At 39.1% G+C, this 20,033-nt stretch overlaps 2 protein-coding genes across 8 annotated transcripts in view; one reads left to right on the forward strand and one right to left on the reverse strand.

Annotated features, from left to right (window-relative positions):
• SETD4 (SET domain containing 4) overlaps window positions 1–8,948 on the reverse strand; it is a 36,119-nt gene extending 27,171 nt beyond the window's left edge. For 5 of the 7 annotated variants that reach the window (XM_027875634.1, XM_027875633.1, XM_027875630.1 and 2 more), the window contains exons 1-3: window positions 8,588–8,948; window positions 5,195–5,298; window positions 1,735–1,830 (exon numbers count right to left, since the gene is read on the reverse strand). In XM_027875634.1, coding sequence (XP_027731435.1) covers window positions 1,735–1,830; window positions 5,195–5,298; window positions 8,588–8,595 — 208 coding nt within the window. In that variant the 5' untranslated portion in view covers window positions 8,596–8,948. Of the gene's footprint in view, window positions 1–1,734; window positions 1,831–5,194; window positions 5,356–8,587 lie in introns of all 7 variants that reach the window. The other 2 variants (XM_027875635.1, XM_027875631.1) reach the window with 2 other exon arrangements.
• A 4,132-nt stretch (window positions 8,949–13,080) lies between these two features.
• On the forward strand, window positions 13,081–19,923 carry LOC114052853 (carbonyl reductase [NADPH] 1-like). Its single transcript, XM_027875598.1, has 3 exons — window positions 13,081–13,526; window positions 14,734–14,841; window positions 19,289–19,923. The coding sequence occupies exons 1-3, from the start codon at window positions 13,238–13,240 to the stop codon at window positions 19,720–19,722; spliced, it is 831 nt and encodes a 276-aa protein (XP_027731399.1). The 5' UTR covers window positions 13,081–13,237; the 3' UTR covers window positions 19,723–19,923.
• Window positions 19,924–20,033: the final 110 nt, after the last annotated feature.

A 20,033-nucleotide genomic window follows, 5' to 3' on the forward strand; every position in this document is an offset into this window, starting at 1 on the left:
GCTAAGTAGTACAGCAGAAAAAGCACTGGGCTTGGAGTCAGGGAGAACTGAGCTCAAATCTAGTCTCAGATATTTACTAGCTATGTGACTTTGGTTAAGTCACTTAATTTCTGTTTCAGTCACTTAATTTCTGTTTCAGTTTCCTCAACTGTAAAATGGAGATAACAGCAGCACCTACTTCCTAGTAGTATTGTAAGGAGAAAATGAAATTTTATTTGGAAAGTGATTAGCACATTACCTGGAACATAGTAGGTTCCACATAAATATTAGCTATTACTATTCTCTCTCAACTCCATCTATGGTCAGTTGCCAAATCTTGTCACTGTTACTTCCTCTATATCTCTCACATGCAACCAGTTATCCCCACCCACATACCAACCAACCACCCCAGTTCAGGTCCTTATCATCATTCTCCTGGACAATTTCAATAGCCTCCTAACTGGTCTCCTTGCTTCCACCCTCTTCCCTCTCTAAACCGTCACCACACAGCTGCCAGAATAATGTTCCTAAATGTGTCACTCCTCGTCTCAAGCAGTTCCAGTATATTTAGAATAAAACATAGATCCTCTGTTTAGCTAAAGCCCTTCACACTTTATCGCCAACCTATCTTCCTAGGCTGATGACACATAACTCTCCCTCCTGAATTCCAACCAAACTGACCTCCCTGATGTTCCCAGTCCCATGACACTCTATCAACTAGATGCAAGTCTTTGCAGAGGCTGTCCTGCTCCCACCATGCCTAGAACATTCTCTCTCTCTTTTTTTTTTACAGGCAATTAGGGTTAAGTGACTTGCCCAGGGTCACACAGCTAATAAGTGTCAAGTGTTTGGTCTGAGGCCGGATTTGAACTCAGGTCCTCCTGACTTCAGGGCCGGTGCTGTATCCTATCCACTGTGCCACCTAGCTGCCCTGAATGTTCTCTCTCTTCACCTCATTTCCTGAAACCCTAAGGTTCACTTACCTATTCTATTATGTTGTGGAAATGTTTATTTTATTTCTTAAGTTCAGAATAAAAAAAACCTTTTCCAGTTTCCCTAGTTTTAAATGCCTTCCTTTCCCCAAATTATACATATTTATTTTATAATCATGCCATACCTACTTTCTATGAGTATGTTGTATCCTTTAAGTATAATTGTAAACTCTTTGAAGGAAGGCACAATCTCACTTTTGTCTTCATAGCCCTAATCCCTGGCACACAGCAAATGCATAGTAATAGTGTATAACATAGACTGAAAGGTCAGCATCTCAATTCATCTCCACCCAACTTTTCTCATTCTACCCCTGGACTACTCACATTGGAAGTACCCTCCCACCCCTGAGGTCCCTTCCTCTGGTTGGCTGGTTCCTCCTAGAACCTCCATTTTAAGGAGGAAACCCAGGTCAACCATCTCTTCATTTCTCCCCAGGCTGCACTGTTGACCTATTTCCAAAGGACTCTGTCATGCCCTTCACTGGGCACCTTCACCCATCCCTGCTCTCCTCTTCTACTTTCCAGTTGCCTTTTATGTGGTGTCTTCCCTCATTACAATGTAAGCTTCTTGAGAACAGAGACTGTCTTTCTGCTGGTATTTCTATTCCCAATGCTTAGCACAGTGTCTAGCATATAATAAGCACTTAATAAATGTTTGTTGATTTGACTAGTCAGTTAGATAAATCATCGTGGTGTTGATAACTCATGTCAGTGCCTCTCTCCCAACAAGAAATAGAATTCCAGATTTACTACAAACCCTTACCTGAAAATCTTGTTGGCCTTAGGTTATGATCTTCGAATTTCCTTTCTTTCAGCCACTTCCTAAGTTCTATAAATTCTGACTTGTGGCTCTCACTCACTAAAAAAGCCAGGAGAAAAGTAACAAAAATTACTATGTAATCAAACGATACAATTTTTTACAAAAAGCCTAGAGTGATGTCCAGGAAAGGTATGAGGAATATAAAAAATATATAAAACATACTCCTCACTCTCAATAAGTCCACAATTTAGATGGAGGAAATAAAGCTAATTTATAAAACAATTACAGAACAGTTAAGTGCTAAACTGTGATAAGTAATAAAAATTGTAAGAATTCAGAGAAGGAAGAGATCAAAGTACATCTGCTTCCCCCACCTCCCCCCCAAAATAAAACCCATATATTTAGGCTATCAAAAGAATTAAAAATATAGTTTCACTACTGTGGTAGCACTACATAGTAGATGGAAGCCCAGCCTCTCAGTCAAAAAGACTGTGTCCAATTTTCCCTTCTGATATAAAATGGCTGCCTGATCCTGGGTAAATTACTTAAAATAGTCACTCTTAGTGCCCTCAAGAAATTCTCTAATACTATAAAGTCTATCTGTATTGAAAGAGGGAACTTCCTCAGTGGGAGTTCTCTATATAAATGAGCTCAGAAATCCAAACAAAAAAACTTAAACTCAGCTCTGAAGGATGAAAAATTTTTTATAGGTAGTGGGAAAAAAAGGGAAGACATTCTAAGTTGTGGGAAATAGCATGACTGAGACCTAAGTGGAAATGAAGACAACACAAAAGGTGACAAACGAATACAGCAGCTTGACTAGAGCTGAGTTTGTATATTGAGGAGCAATGGGGTAACATTGAGAAGTGAGGAGAAAGAGAATAGTAGTGTGGGGATGTATAAAACCAAGTTTGCAAAATAACCTGTATCACAAACTTTTTGTCCTTTATGTGCTTCTTACATTTAAATATTCAAATTTAACCAAGTCGGGCAATCCCACTGAGAAATTTTTATCCTTGACTGGCTGGGGCCTAGCACCCAGATTTCACGAAGTTCACTAGTTCTGGTTATCTTCCACAAACCTGACATTAACTTTCACCAATTGGGTAAATCAACATCATTTGTTGCTGTTGTTCAGTTGTATCTGACTCTTTGTGAGAGAAATGATCATTACTTTCTTATAGTAATAACCAATTACTGAATTAGGATTAAAGGGTTTTCCACTTCCTTATTTAGAAATCAACTACTGTAGGAAATCTTGGAAATAAGTTACCTGTCCCCGAATCCCCAACCAAGCTTGAGAGAATTGGTGAATTTCTGTTCACTGTGTTTGGTCAGACAGGTCTGGGGTAAAAGTGGCTTCCCTCTTTGATACGTATGTTAATAAGTCTTTTTGACCTAGACCAAGACATTTATCCTCAAGACTGTCATTAGAATGAGCCCACCTCTCTCTCTCTCTCTGTCTCTCACACACACACACACACACACACACACTCATTTTCTCATTAATTGGTTTGGGGTTTGGTTTTTTTTTGGTGAAGGCTAGAGATTTATTGCTATTTTGTGATCAATAAATTGTCAAATTGGCTATGGCACTTTCCCACAACTAAATACCATCATTCACCAGTATAGGAGTTGGTACTTAACCAGACTTGAGGAACAAGGCAGAAAGAGCAGACATGTGAATATCATTGGTAACTCAACTTACACTCTTCGTGCCTGTGTACTACACATTATTCCCACCAAAGAAAAGTGTCTGAAGAAATCAGTGTATGTAAATCAGGTATGGCCTCCACAATCTTTTTTTGTTGCAAGTAGTTACAGAAGTAATAGAATTGAACTTCAATATTTCTCTTGATTTTATTGGTCTGCATTCACGTTACTTGAACATATTTCAGTTTTTTAAAACTATACACAAAGGGAAAAAAACTGACCTAAGAGAATACTGAACCAGTTAATCAAATATATGACTAACTTCAAGGTAATCTTTGAATTGGTCCCAAAGGAATGCACCACCCTAACAGTTTGAGAATTAGGCAAATAGGATTTCTCTGGAAGAAAGGCTGCAGAAAGAAAAGTCAAATGTTCTTATTATATAGTTAGAACAGCTTGATCTTTCATCTGTAAATTATATTTCTATACTACCCAATATCCATTTCAATTCAAATAGATTCTTGGTTACCAGGTATAATCTTGGTCCAATTTGGAGGCATATTTCCTCCAAAATGTCTCCTTTCTTTTTCTCATTAATTGTTAACCATTTAGAGTTGATTGCCACCCTCAGAAACACCCACCTTTCCAAGGGCATAAAAATTTTGAGTGTGTTTCATGAGGGGTCTTTGGCATTCAAGAGTGTCACTGACCCTTTTATTAATAAAATGCTAGCATTAGTAATAAAATGATTAATTACCCAGAAACTGTCTCTCAAATTTTTTTTTCCATGACCCTATTTGGGGTTTTCTTGACCAACTAAGTGTTGCCACAACCTTCAAGGGGCAGCTAGGTGGCGCAGTGGATAGAGCACTGGCCCTTAAGTCAGGAGGACCTGAATTCAAATCTGGCCTCAGACACATGATACTCACTAGTTGTGTGACCCTGGGCAAGTCACTTCACCCCACTGCCTCGCCAAAAAAAAAAAAAAAACCCACAAATTAAAAAAAACAAAAGAAAACTATAAAAACTTCACTCCACCATGACCAAGTAAAGCCATTGGGTCACATCAATCCAAAGCTGAATGTACCTCCAGACCTTGACATTAAGAGGTAAGATGTTGTTGGAACAAATGCTATCCCTTAAACACTAGGCTTGATTGACTGTTGTCCTTCATTCTCAAAGAGGACCAAAATGGCATCAACATATTGGGGTAAAAAAAAGGTTAAAAGGTAATGAATGAAACTCTACTTCTATCTTCCACATAGCAGTAGGCGGCTCCCTTCTGTCTACAAGATAAAAAAAAACTCCTTAATTTGTCATTTAAAGCCCTTTGCTCCAGACCTTTCACATTACCCCCCTTCATATACTCTACATTCTAGCCAAACTGCCCTTCTTGCTGTCCCCAGAACATGGCGTTCTCTCTTGCACCTGTGTGCCTTTGCATAGGTCTTCCCCCGTGCAGGGCACTTTCTCTCTCCTCAAAGAATCCTCTTAGAATCCCTAGCTTCTTTTAAAGCTCAGCATAGGTGCCCCCCTCTACATTAACCTTTCCTGCTATCCCCAGTTGTTAGTGATGCCACTTCCCCAAACTAAATTAATTTATTTTATTTATCTGTGTATATGAACTCAGGACAAGGGCATACCAGTATCCGCAATCTTTCAAAGAATATAAAAGCTATCAGGAAAGAAAAGGATTCTTTTAAGATGTGCTCAAACATTTTCCATAAATAGCTTTTGTATTCATACAGAGTCTGTTTTATTAGACATTAGTCAAACACTTCATTTAGATCATTGAAAATAAAAGTTGTACCTTTACTCAACTCTGAGGTTCTCAATGATTTTCTTCTTCTCTGTCTGCTTGTTCTTCCTCTTCCTTTCTTCTTCATGGTGTGGATATAATTTCCATACAGCTGCCTCATTTAGGAAAAGAAGTGTTTATTTTCCCATCATATGGAGTAAAACACCTCTGTACTGAGAAGGGAATCCTGTTAACAGCACTTAAAGCTATACAATAAAACTTTTAGGTTGCACCTAATTAAATCAACGCTGCATCTTTGTTAATATCCTCTCCATGTTATTGTCAAGTGAACCTTTTTTTGTTAACTACTAGATGGTCTTTAAGCGCCTGATTTCCTTCCAATACCAAGACTAAAACACCAAACACGCCTAAATGAGGCTTCCTCTAGAATATCATCTCAAATTCACCAAGTCTGAGAGAGAAATCATTATCTTCTACCCCAAATCTGACCCTCTCCTCCTAACTTACCCTCTCCAATCCATCCTCCACATGGTAATGGTAGCTCCCTACCGGTCCAGTACAGAAAACAAACTCCATAATGTGGCATTTTAAAAGGACTCTATGTAAAAGTTTTGGCTTTGCTATGAGTTACATCATAATGATAGCTAACATTTTAATAGCACCTACTGTGCGCCAAACACAGTGCTAAGTGATTTTAAATGATTATTTCATTTGATCTTCACACCCTGAGACCTAAGTACTATTGCTATTCTGATTTTACAGATAAGGAGATTGAATAGGGTCACATAGCCAGTAGGTACGTGAGGCAAAATTGGAATTCAGGTCTTCCTGACTACAGGCCCAGTCGTTGTTGTTTGTCCTTCATTTTGGAAGAGGACCAATGACATCACAGGATAATGTCTTGATTCCTGTGTCTGAACTGGATTTAAGTGAGGCAGAGTTGAACAAAGTCATCAGCCTCACTCTCTCTTCCAGGGTCACTGAAGTCCAGTAGCAGGATAAAAGTCAAGATGCAAGATGGATTGGATGACTTTAGCATCTTAGATGGCTGACCAAGCCTGAAGCGCTCCAAAGTGTCTGCTTCTGGGCCATTGGAACAAATGTCCTCATCTGCTCATTCCTCTGGGGGAAGACTTCACGTGATTGGGGTAGACATTCCCCTAACTCACTTATAGGTTTGAGGCCCATAGGTTACCCTCAACCTGGTTTAGCACATCTGCTGAGACAGTTTATTGAGGTGTGGCTGCTGTGAATGCTATAGCTTCTCTGAACCACAGGTGAGACCTGAGTGCCAAGAAGACACCAAAGCTGGATAAGCAGACCCTAAAAGGGCTTGGCAAGAAAGGTCCAGTACTATCTACTGCACCACCTAGCTGCCCAAATGATGTTTGCCCTGTAGAGGTTTTACATGATTTTATGATATAACTATAAAGAATATATATATATATAACTTTATATCTGTATATATAAAGATATATATACATATATATGTATATATATATATATAAAATATAAAACTATATCACATAACTAGATCTGTACCCCTGAAGAGAGTAAAGAAAGAAAAGGGATCCACACATACAAAAATACTTATAGCAGTTCTTTTGGTGCCAGCAAAGAATTGGAAACTGAGGAGGTCTGGAGAATGGCTAAATAAGTTACAGAATATATATATTATGAAATGCTATTGTGCTGTAAGAAATGACGAAGGGGATGATTTCATGAGAACCTAGGAAGCTTTGTATGAACTGGTGAAAAGTGAAGTGTGAAAGAACCAGGAGAATGATTTACCCAGTAACAATACTGTAAAGATAAACAACTCTGAAAGACTGATCCACACATTAATTAATCACATTAATTAATTAATCACAATTCCAAAGGATTCATGATGAGACATGCAATATATCCATCTCCAGTTAGAGAGCTGGTATACTCAGAAGGTAGATTTAAGCATTTTTTTTTCTTTTTTGGACATGGCTAATGCAAGAATTTGTTTTGCTTGACTATACATGTTTGCAAGGGTTAATTTTTCTTGCCTTCTAAATAGGTGAGTCAGTGGAGGAGGCAGGAAAAGAATTCAGAACTGAAAATAAAACTGAATTTTTTAAAACTACATATAAATTTTAAAAATAAAAGGACTATATTATATAGGTGAAGTTTTACTAAATTTAGATATGAAATGCTATGTCTTTTTGAACTTGTACTTGGCTGCCTGACATTTCATCTTTATTAAAAATTAAACATTCTATCAAAGATAGAATTCCACTTTCAAGAGAAAATGATTTTCCAATTGTTATAATTTTCCATGTTGAAAGTACCTTTTAAAGGAATGCAGGGAATTTTTTTATCTGCATATCTATTTTTTAAAGTTAAATTCATAATTATTTTTTTTCTTTAAATATTACTTTGTAGTAGTGGGAGGAGGAGAAGGAGGAGCATTATATAGCACCTGCTATGTGCCAGGGTATTATCTCCTTTTATCCTCACATTAACTCTGGGAGGTAGGTGTTATTATTCCCATTTTACAGTTGAAGAAAGGGAGGCAAACTGAGGTTAAGTGACTTGAACAAGGTCACACTGCTAGTAAATGTCTGAGGTTGAATTTGAACTCTTCTTTCCACTGGGCCTAGCTGCCTCTGTAGAACCCTCGGTGGTGTTTTCTGAGATCCTGAGACCTCACAGAATTAAAATAGCCTTTGCAAAAGGGCAAGGAGGGTGGGAAAGAGAAGAAGTATGTCAGATTAAAACAAACAAACATGTACACGTAGTCTCTGAAGCACTTTGCCCTGACTTTTTTTTAATAGACTTTGTTACTGGAAGTTTGAAGAAACAAACAACAGAAGAGAGCTTCCTAAACTGCTAATATAAGGAGGGATGCTGAGCATCGAGGTGGGTTAAGTGGCTTTCCCAAGATCTCATCACTAGTTACTGTCAATGGGATTTAAACTCTGGCTCATAGCCCTGTTCCATCTACTATGAAATCGCCTAAATAAATAATTGGCAGAATGAATAAACAGGGGTGTGATTATGGCTCAGTGGAAAGCATGCCACTTCTGGAGTCTGAAAGACCCATATTCGTGAATTCAAATCTGACCTCATACACTTACTAGCTGTGTGATCCTGAGCAAGTCACTTAACCCTGTTTGTCTCCATTTCCTTATCTGTAAAATGGGTTGGAGAAGGAAACGGCAAACCACTCCAGTATCTCTGCCAAGAAATGCCCAAATGGGGACACTACTTGAAACAACTGAACAACAACGTCAGGCATTTATGTTAAATTGCTTTTACATAGGCTAATTTTGTAAAAATCCAACCAGAAACGCTGCTCAGTGAAAAGAAATTTCTATTGAGCACTAACAGATATTTTAAGTGAAATGTCTGCTAAAATCTTTGCACAGATTGCTTTAACTTAAAGTTCAGGGATGCTCCCGGCCATGTACTTACCAAAGCATTGCAAACACGTGAAACTTTCAACACTCACTGCAAACGGTCCCCAAACTAAATGACAGCTGTCAAAAAAAGAAGAGCGTCCAGGGGCAGTAGGCTAGGTAACCCCGAGTCTAAAGATCCCATTTTATCTCTCCCAACCCTGGGGCTGAAGCCCAATCCTTAAGAATCCTACTCTCTGTCCCTCAGTAGCAGAAACATCCCAGCTGTCTCCTCCAAGAGCTGCACCAGAGATGCACGTGGTCCCTCTCCCCGGGCTCCTCCCTAGGGCTCTCCCACCCCACGGCTCTGGTGCGCGAACCAGGAAGGGCGCCAGGGGAGGGGAGGGAGAAGGAAGAGGAGTGGGGAAGAAGGGGAAGAGGGGGCTGCTAGCAGCCAATGGAGAGGAAGAGGAGGGAGAATGAAGAAAGAGGAGGACGCTGCAAGAGGAAGACGGGCTAGCAGGCAATGGAGAGGAGGAAGGAGGAGGAGTGGGTGGAGAGCCAGCAAGCCCAGCCCCTCTGGGCTCCGCGAACTAGAAAACCTGGCCCGGCCGCTCTGGGATTCGCCCGGCCTCCAGGCTGCATAAAGTAAACGGGAAAGCTCGCCGTAGACCACCTGGAGGCGCTGCCGCTGGATCCCCTCGGAATTCCGGGTTTTCTCATTTCTACAATAGGAATCTCTTCTCCCTTTCTTTCCAAGCGAAGAACTCCAGGCTCTGTGCACGACCAGCCCACCTACTCCCAAAGCAGAGGTTCTTTTTTGGAGATGGGCGTGGTCGATGCTCAGTAAATCAGGACTGCATCCATCTCGGGGAGAGCTTGTCTTCAATTTCCTCTACCCTTAATTGGGGACCGTAATAATAGCAGTTCACGGTATTGTTATAAAGATCAAATGAGAGAATGTTTTTTTCAAGTGCTTAGCACAGTGTCTGGTACATAGTAAATACCATGTAAATGTTTTCCTTCTTCCTTACCCAGAGTATCTCTAGTCTCCAAGTTGTCCAAAGAATTCACTCTCGTTGCATGTCTTTTGGTAAGCCAAAGTGTGAATGAGCTCACTCTCCTGTTGCTGAGCTATCTTGTCTTCCATAGAACGTTATGGTAGTTGCATGGAGAGCCTCCTGCTGCCAGCCACTTGGACCTGTCAATGATTCCAGACCTCTTAAGTCCATAAGGTCCAACCAAGGCTGGATGTGACCATCTCGGGATCATGGCTGTGTCACCTGTGCTCAGGGAAAGAAACATGTAATAGAAAAGGCAGCTACAGCTTTGGAAACCAGGCCTGGCTCATCTAGATGAGCACATGATCTCTTTACCGTTGGTACAGAATAGGAATCCCTACCACCACCACCCCAGACCGCCTACCCCCAGAAGGGCACACAGTCAGAAGACAATTAAAAGAAAGTTACTTCCCCTCAATATCACAAGGGTACAAGCAAAGCACTCTAGTGACCCAGTCATTGCTTGACCTTGCCATAGGAATAGTCCATTTCCTCTTAGTATATGACAATTCCTTGATGTACCTTTACTCTCTAGAGATTAAATGGCAGAACTATATTTTAAAAAAAAAAAAAAAAGGTGTAGCCTCTTTATACTCATCATGTGCCTCTTTATTTAGCACCCTGTGCTATTTATTTTTTTCTACTTCAAAAGAAATGCTTAAAACACAAAAGTGATATTTATCCTAATTTTTCAAAGGCAGTGGTGTTCGATCATATAGCAACACTGTAAATGTTTATTTTTAAAAGATAGGTTTTCGATTGTGGGGAAGCTGGCAAAGAGTTAGCGAAGAGATTTGTAATTTCCCCAAAGCAATCTTGCCTGTGTATCTCCTCCTATTCAGTTCCCAGTCCCTCTGTACCACCTGCACTAACTAGCATTAGACAAATTCTATAGGGTATCTAGGGTGTTAGGAGAGGTGTCTACCCCAAACATGTGAAGACTTAATGGGGGTTGAGAACAATTTATTCCAACAGTAATGAAGGCAACTGAAGCAGATGCTATGGAGCACAGAGCTTGGTCAGACATCTAAGATGACCCGGGTCATCCACTGCATCTCAGGCCATTATCAGTAGCCCTGACTTTTATCTTGCCATTTGATGACTCTGGAAGAGAGAGTGAGGCTGACTACTTGGTGCAATTCGACCTCACTTAAATCCAATTCACATACAGGAGTCAAAACTTCACTCCCTTATGTCATTGGTCCTCTTCCAAAATGGAGGACAAATAACAAAAACAACATAGGATATCCAAAGAAATGCATCCTGAAATCTTGGCAACAGTTTTTAACTATTTGTTCTTTCCTGGGTGGATGAAGAGGTCAAACTCTTTAATGATCACAGATCTCTTCCAGAAGGCTGTGTTATGCAGACAGAAGGGACCTGAAGGAGCTCCTTTTCCACTGAGAAGACCCCCTTATCATAGGACTGAATACTTTTGGTGTACATACATATCCCTATTTTATGTGTCCCTTCATGTTTGTCACATGAGGATCATTGAACAGGGTTATTTTTGTTTTGTTTTTGTTTTTGTTTTTTTACTTGTAATATCTTAGGAGCAATTCTGAATGATCTTGAAATATGTATTGGAGACACCGTGGCTTGATGTAAAAAGAGACTTTAAGGCAACATTTTGTTCTCCCATTTCTAATGCTCTTTAAAAATAATCAACAAACAAGAAATACAATAGGATCTTATCTTCCCTACATCTTTCAGAGGGCCTTCTAGAGGAAATGAAATGGCACTAAAGAGAAAAAACAAAATAAAGCAGGAAAAGCCTCAGTATTGGACCAAAGCTATAGAGAGGAGATTTGTGCGGGAGGTGATATAATTGTGGGAGCTTACAAGGTATCTGAAGGAGATGAAAGATATCAAAGGGGTGGGTAAAAAAATCTCAGACCTTATTAATATGAGAAAAGGTAACCAAGGGAATATCAGTAACTACTGAACTATATGTCAACTATCCTATCTATAAAAAAACTTTATGAATCATATATATACAAATCAGGGGCATTATCAATAAGGGTGCTAAAAATACACAGGCACACTTTCACAAGTGTTAGTCAACAATTGACTACATTTTAACTTTGTCTGGTAACTATAAATTATAGGGGCACAATTGCAAAGAGTATTGGTGTCAACCAAAGCTTGCATCCTCAATATAGGATGATTCCTCACTGTGACTCGCTTCACATATTCAATCTGTTGCCAAATCCCATTATTTCCTCCACCAATTCTCTATGTCCCCTTCACTCCAATCACATAACCATCACCCTAGTTCAGACCATCACTTCTTACTTGGACTTATTGGCAGTAACCTCCTAATTGATCTCCCTGCCTCAAGTATCTCCCTACTCCAATCTAGCCTTCACTTAGTGGCCAGTGATCTTCCTAAAGAGGAAGTGAGACTATCACTCCCCTCTTCTCAGTAGATTGCACTATTATTTCGTTTTTTCTTCTAAAAATAAACTTTCTTTTAAAAAATACACAAATAAAAAGGGGCAGGGAGGTGACTTACTAGCTGTGTGACCCTGGGCAAGTCACTTAACCCCAATTGCCTAAAAAAATACACAAATAAAAATATACTTCATTTTGTTAAATATTTCCCAATTACATGTACAATTTTTTAACATACATTTCTAAAAATTTTGAGTTCCAAATTCTCTCCTTCCCTTCTGCCCCTCCCCCACGCCTTGAGAAAACAAGCAATAAGATATCGATTATACATGTGATGTCAATTGCACTATTATTTTCAGGATCAAACATAAACTCCTCTATTTAGTATTAAAAAACCTTTCACAAGCTGGCTTTTCCAGTTTTGTTTTTTTTTTACACTTCGGTCTTCTCCTAATACACTGGCCTTCTTGTTGTTCCTATTTTTCCATCCATCTCCAGTCTCCCCTGCCTCAGCACTCCCGGTCCCTCAAGCCCAGAATTTCCTCCCTTCTCACCTCACCTCCTATTTCCCTGACTTTCTTCAAACCTCAGCACAAATCCCATCTCATGCAAAAATCCTTTCCTGGTCCCCCTTTAATGCCACATAGTAGGCACTTCAGAAATGCTTCCTGACGAATTGTAGAGTCACATTTTCATACGTATTTCCTCTAATTCTTTAGAACTTGAGAGTATCTTGGACAGTTTCCAAGTTTACGGCTCCCTGCTCTGCCACCACACCTGGGTGTGCATTGAACCAAGGCTTTTAGCGGTTCATTGCGGGTAACTTAGGGGGACTTAGGAGAAACAAATTAGGGGAAAAACAAATATTTATGAGCTAAATAATTATCCAAGAGAATGACAGAGGGAGACAAAAAAAAATGCATCAACCCTCTTAAAGGTTGGTGGTTTGGTTTCTGTGTTTTGTTTTATCCCTCCACCTGGAGTTTAGGAAACGTGGTACTCCCTGGCTGCTCCCCTCAGAGGAGACAGACACGTGTGGGACTGGGAGAGAAAGAACTTGGGAAGTTACGTATTCACCCTCAACCAGCAGTCCCAGGCGGGAGGGAGGAGCTGCGCCTGCGTACGGGCTTTATGGCCAGAGCCTGCCGCGACTTGCTGCTCTAGGGTCTCCGCACGCTCTCTGGCTCCACCCAGCCACCTTTTCTGGCTTGCATCCCCAGCCAGCCCCAGGTCAGTGTATTGGACTTTGTGCCCTCTACAGCTGCCGAGTCATGTCTTCCAGCAGCAGAGTGGCCGTGGTGACCGGCAGTAACAAGGGGATTGGCTTGGCAGTCGTGCGCGATCTGTGCAAGAAATTCCCCGGGGACGTGATTCTCACCGCCAGGAATCCGACCCTGGGCCAGGAGGCGGTGAAAAAGCTGAAAGAGGAGGGACTGAACCCTGTTTTCCACCAGCTGGACATCAATGACCTGCAGAGCATTCAGACCCTGCGGGAATTTCTCAAGGAGAGGTACGGGGGCTTGGATGTGCTGGTCAACAATGCTGGAATAGCCTTCAAAGGTACGAACGTGGGAATGACCCTGTGTGTAAATGAAAGTCACTAAAATTGGCTGTGTTTGTTGTAAAATGCAGAACTGTTCACTCCAGGAAAAAAGGCCTTTGGGGTGAGTGACCTTAGAATTTAGAGCTTGTGATAGCTACAGGTTGTTAATGCATTCTGTTGTTGTTGTTCAATCATATCCGACCCTTCCTGACCACCTGCACCTTGTTGCCTCTGGGGTTTTGTCAGCAAAGATCCTGGAGTGGTTTGCCTTTTCTGGGAGAACCAATGGATTAAGACAAACAGGTTAAGTGACTTGCCCAAAGTCACACAACTAGTAAGTGTCTGGGACCGAATTTGAATTTGAGTCTTCCTGATTCCAGGGCCCGCACTGAGCCATCTATTTGACCCTACCTCACAAAACTTCTTCCTATAATTTTGTTTGTCTCCTATTGAGTTCCTGGTGTAGGTGTTGTAGCCTTTAGTAGAGTGTTGGCACCTGAGCTGGGGCAGTTTCTTTTGTATGTGTCACATCCCAGGTGGTGTTTTTGTTTGCACATAGTTTCTTCAGTAAATACTGCTTGAATTGAAGTTGTTGAATATTTGTACTTGACAAAGGGCCTAGATTGTCACCCTCTGGTGTCTGAATTTCACAAGGTGTCAAATTCCTCGAGGTGTTTGGTTAGGTATTGATACTTTATACCTCCAGGTACTTCTGTAATTCTAATAAAAAATTGCATTTCTATATATGCTTTCGCTGAGAAATTTAAGCCTTTCCTAAGACTTTCAAACTTGATTATGTAATGCACCAACTACTCTGGGCATTTTGGTGAATTTTTCTTTTTTCTTTTTTTTCAACTCTAAATGTACCAGTGAATAGAGCACAGGGTCTGGAGTCAGGAAGATAAGGGTTCAGCTATAGCCTCAGACACTTGCTGTCAGTGTGACCTTGGGTAAATCACTTAACCTCTAGTTGCCTCAGGCTGCTTAACTGTAATATGGGTATAATAAAAACACCTACCTCAAAGAGTTATTGTGAGAATCAAATGAGATAATATTTGTAAAGTGTCTGTCACATGGTAGGAGCTATATAAATACTTATCTCCCCTCCCCCTATTAAATTTATGTGAATTTCTTTGCTTTAGAAATAGAAATGGTCAGTTTGATTACTCTTTAACTTACTCTTCATTTTCTTCCCTTTCTTCCCCTCCTCCTCCTTTTTTTTAGTTGCTGATACCACACCCTTTCCTATTCAGGCTGAAGTGACACTAAAAACCAACTTCTTTGGCACCAGAGCTGTATCTGCAGAGTTACTGCCTCTGATAAAACCCCAAGGTAAATTCAGTATTTGTAATAAAAACCACTAACCTCCAGGAGAATAGAATTATCAGACATTTAGTACTAAACAAAAGATCTGAGTTCCTGCTCAAATTCTAACAATGTTGCCTTGTCTGAATATCCCTATTTTTCTGGGCCGTTATTCTGATAGTTGTAAAGAAGAAGAAATTAGACTTTATAATCGCTAACTCTGTTCCTATCCCTATTTCTAGGATACATCCCTTCCTTCCCTTTAATTCAGGGACATTGGGAATTGTTTGGCTACATTATAAGAGTCATACCAAGCATGACTTAGCAAAAATAAAAGGCAGAAGGAGAATAAAAGTAGCTCTGTGTCAAGACTCCTCCTTCAACAGAACATAGAGAATTTGGGAATACTTTTTTCCCCACATAGAGATCTGAAAAGCAATTTATTCCAAAAGGAGATGAATGTAATTTTAAATTCTTTGGCAAATACAGTTTGGGACATCTCCAACACCTTCAGAGGAAGCTTTTTTCTGAATGAGATCTCCTGATTAGTTAATGAAACTATAATCATCCATCCTACCAACAGAGCCTCAAATAAATACATCACTTGTTTTTTATATAGTGAATTGGGAGAAGCCATCTTCAAGTCCCTAGATTCCCAGGAAGAAGGAGAATAATATTTGTCATTAAAGTTGCATTCCTCATCAGAAGAGCCCACTCAACCTTTCATGTATTTGGCATATACTTTAGGTAAAGTAAGCATATAGTTAGGCAAAGAGCAATTTTTTTTAAAGTATGTAACAGAAAAAAATACTGGTCGTTAAGTAAGGCAACTACTGAAGTATATTGTAAATGTTTAAGGTAGCTGGCCTCCATTCAGATGAGTTAAGGCAGTCTTTGTAGTAAGAAGTGCTTTAACATCTTTATTTATCTTTACCTGAATGATTGAACATTATTGTACAGATTATCTTCTTCTTGGAGGCCAGTGATATTTGAGATAATCAGGGGTTTTAATTTTCTAATTCTCCAGAGAGAGAGAGAGAGACAGCTGAATAGTCAGAATGGCAGTAGGCCAGAAGATATAGTAGCAGACTATACAGGTTACCAGGAGTGTCTAGGGGTGTGCTTGAGTCAGTTTGAACCCAAGATGATTGGTAAATTTTCATCATAAACATTTACACCTTGGAAATTAGCAAATGTTACAAATCAGAGCTTGATTTATTGTGAATCTTCTAGACTTAAGAAGGTAATGGAGAAAATGTTAATAATGTAGATACACTGGGGCAGCTAGGTGGCACAGTGGATAGAGCACCGGCTCTGGAGTCAGGAGGACCTGAGTTCAAATTGAGCCTCAGACACTTGATCACTTGATACTAACTAGCTGTGTGACGTTGGGCAAGTCATTTAACCCCAACTGCCTGGCCAAAAAAAAAAAAGTGTAGATACACTTCAAAGTGTGTCCTGTGTATATCCTACACACACACTGCCCCCGCCCCCCATAACATAATGTTGAACTGATCCCTTCTCTATTCCTAGACCTTTTTATTGCTGCTATATCACACTGCAAATTCACTTAGTAAACTTCTCCATTAAAATTCCAGATTTTTTTCAGAACATCTCTTTTATAAAAATACTCCCCCCCCCAAATCATGAATTTCATCTTCTTAGATTCAGCCCAGCACCCAGCCTGCCATCATCCTTCTCTTGGGTATTGACTGCCTGTTAGTTATCTCTGTTCTGTCATTTCCAATTTAAAAAGTCATTCCTCTATGTAATATAGACAGAAACCAAATAAAAGTTCTCTTTTGTCATTTATGCTTTTAAGCAAAGGTCTCATCCCTTCTTTCATCCTCCTTTTTCTTATAGTTGAGCTAGAAAAAAACCACTTTTCATTCTTAGCTTCCCTCACCCAGTTCCAGTTCATTCTGAACTTTAAGCATTGATGACAATATTTTTATAGCACTGTGCTACACTAACAGACATCTTCTATACATTTCTTTTCAAAACCTTGTTTGATTAGAGAGTTCCCTGTGCATCCACATTGGTCTTTTAAGACAAATCCCATTTTTTCCCACTCATTATAATTGTGTCTTCAGGATTTCATTCAGTTTACCTTACCTTTCAGCCCCCTATTTCCTTATCTATTTTAAAAGTCCCACAAAAATGTCACATTGATTCTTACCATCTTTCATATAAATTATTACACTCTGGAGTTTTTTTCCAAGTGCTTGAAATAAGTATTTGCATGATTTATATTATCTGTGCCTTTTTGTTAAACACTCAGTAAGACTTTCCTAGTAACAGCTTACTGAGTTTTGAAATAATTGTTTAAAATGAATTCATTTTTTATATCAAAAAAACTAGATGAAGAAAACTAACTCTTTCTTAAAAACCTTGAGTGAAAAAGATGAAAATTATTGTGATCAGGTAAACAACTAACCATGGCTCCAAGAAGACTGGTAAGACATACTTCCCACCTCTTTGGCAGAGAGGCCATGAACTATGGGCACAGAATGAGACATTTATTTCAGATACATCCCACTACAACATTAATTGTTTTTCCTTGACTATATTTATTTTTTTAAAGGGAAGACTTTTATTTGGGGAAGGGAGTACTGTAGAGATACAGGGACAGTGATGAAAAAAAAAAAGAAAGAAAAGAAGAAAGCAAAAAAAAAAGTTAGTGGGAAAAAAATTTAAAAAAAAAACAGAAGCAAGCAGAAGAAACTTCAGAAGTGGCTAAAGGAAAGAAAGGTACTGTTGGTCATACCATATTCACCTTCAAAGGTTTCATGATAGAAAATGCTATCCACATCCAAAGAAAGTACTATGGAGTTTGAATGAAGATCGAAGCATGCTATTTGCTCTTTTTTTTCCTTCTGTTTTGTTTTGTTTCTTCTTTCTTGTGGTTCCTCCTATTGGTTCTAATTCTTCCTTACAACATGACTAATGTGAAAATATGTATAATAGGAATGTACATGTAGAGCCTATATCAGATTGCACCCTGTCTTGGGGAGGGAGGGGGAGAAAAATTTGAAACTCAAAAGTGTATGGAAGTGATTGTTGAAAACTAAAAATAAATAAATTTTTTTAAAAAAAGATCCAACTAAGAAAAGTCATCCCAAGGACATTTAAGGATAAAAAGAGTACAACAAACATGCAAAAATTATTATTTAACAAACTTTGTCTTTCTGGTATGGTTGGTCAGACTAAACTCTTTTGAGTGGTCATAGATCTGTTTCAGGACATTTGGAAATGTTTTAAGGCAATCAGCACAATGTAATCCACAGAAACATCTAGAGAATCTCTCAACAACTTGGACTCTGTGCTGATCACCATTGTCATAGGATACCTATCCCTTTTTATGCCTCATCTAACTGCTGAAACAGTTAGATCACAGATCCATTTGACACAAATTGTTAGTGGACCTGTGATCTCATCCATTTGGATATGACTTCCAGCATTATAGATTGTGATCCATTTATGCTTTCTCATTTTGTGTGCTTCTTGTTGGTTACAGCATTTTAAAAAATTAAATGTCTTTATTTTCTTCTTGGAATAGAAAGAATAATATAAAAAAAAAGAAAGAACCAAAGACTTTTTGTCTACTACCAAGGTACCACCATTTACCTAGTGGCTTCTAATTCAAATTCCATGGGACAGCTTTGGCATTGTGATAACCTTCACAGACTGGTTCAGAGGCTAGGTGATTCTCCCTGTAGAGAATCACAGCCAAACCACGGAAAGGCAATTATGAAAGCTGCATGATTTGGCTGGAATTCTCCACAGGGAGAATAATCTAACCTCTGAATCTAACCTCTACCAGGTAGAGCTTCAATGTACTCTAGTGAGAAGAACCCAGGTATCAGTAAATGTTTTTACAGGCCATCATAAGGACTTTCTGGGGGGGGTACCTTCTCACATTTCTACACAGTATCACCTATTTATTTTTAGACATAAGACAGATGTCAGTCAAGAGGATCATTTTTGCTTATTGCCATTTTTGCATATGCAAAGATATCTCAATACGGCTAGGGCCTATGAGGTATTTGCATTGATTTCATGATTTTATAATCACTTTGACTCAGAAATTTCCTGTCACTGTATCAGAAGAGTGTTTAATTAAACATTGATCAAATATTGATAGGCAGGTTCAAGTCTTCTATGCAACATTTCCATCTATGTTCATATACACAAATTTAGCACTATACCTGGCTCATAGAAAGCACTTTATGTATTTTTATCATTCATTTCATTTATTATTCCTTTGCAAAATGATTTTTAGATGTGTGGACAAACAAACAATAGTTCCCCATCCTAACAAAATAAAGAGTTGCATTCTAAACTATTAGGAATATACACGCATCTCACAATATCATGAAAATTAATGAAGAAATAACTATGAATTTTTAATTCTTTCAAAGAATGGTTTGTAAAAACAATATGACAAACGATGTCTCCACATGTTTTATTGCAGGTAGAGTGGTGAATGTCTCTAGCTTCGTGAGTGTAAGTTCTCTTAAAAAATGCAGCCCAGAACTACAGAAGAAATTTAGGAGTGACACAATCACAGAGGAAGAGTTGGTGGGGCTCATGAACAAGTTTGTAGAAGATACAAAGAAGGGAGTGCATGAGAAGGAGTGGCCTAACACTGCTTATGGAGTGTCCAAGATTGGAGTCACTGTCTTGTCAAGAATCCATGCCAGGCAACTGAATGAGCAGAGGAAAGGTGATAATATTCTTCTGAATGCCTGCTGCCCAGGATGGGTGAGAACCGACATGGCGGGACCCAGGGCTCCCAAAAGTGTAGAGGAAGGGGCTGAAACCCCAGTTTATTTGGCTCTTTTGCCTCCAGGTGTCACAGAACCTCATGGCCAGTTTGTGTCAGAGAAAAAGGTTCAAAAATGGTAAACTCAAATTTGAATCTATCCTAGTAAGAGTTGAGTGTTACACATCTTGGATTTGGTTTAACAGTGCATTTAGAAAGAAATAAAAAAGCACATTTTGTCCCTTTACTAATTGTTACAGCTAATACCTATAAGTTGTTCTCTTTGAGTTGCTTACTAGTCATATCCCATAAGTGAGAGATTTTGTAATGACTGAGATTTATAATGACTACATATTTGCAATGTAAAAAAAAAATAAGGAAAATTTAGATTGTCTAAATGGAATAAAAGTTTAAAAAAAAACTACCAATAAATTATTAATTAATTAATCTTAAT

Source organism: Vombatus ursinus, unplaced genomic scaffold (genome assembly GCF_900497805.2).
Source record: "Vombatus ursinus unplaced genomic scaffold, bare-nosed wombat genome assembly UNPS02014809.1, whole genome shotgun sequence".
Taxonomy (NCBI): domain Eukaryota; kingdom Metazoa; phylum Chordata; class Mammalia; order Diprotodontia; family Vombatidae; genus Vombatus; species Vombatus ursinus.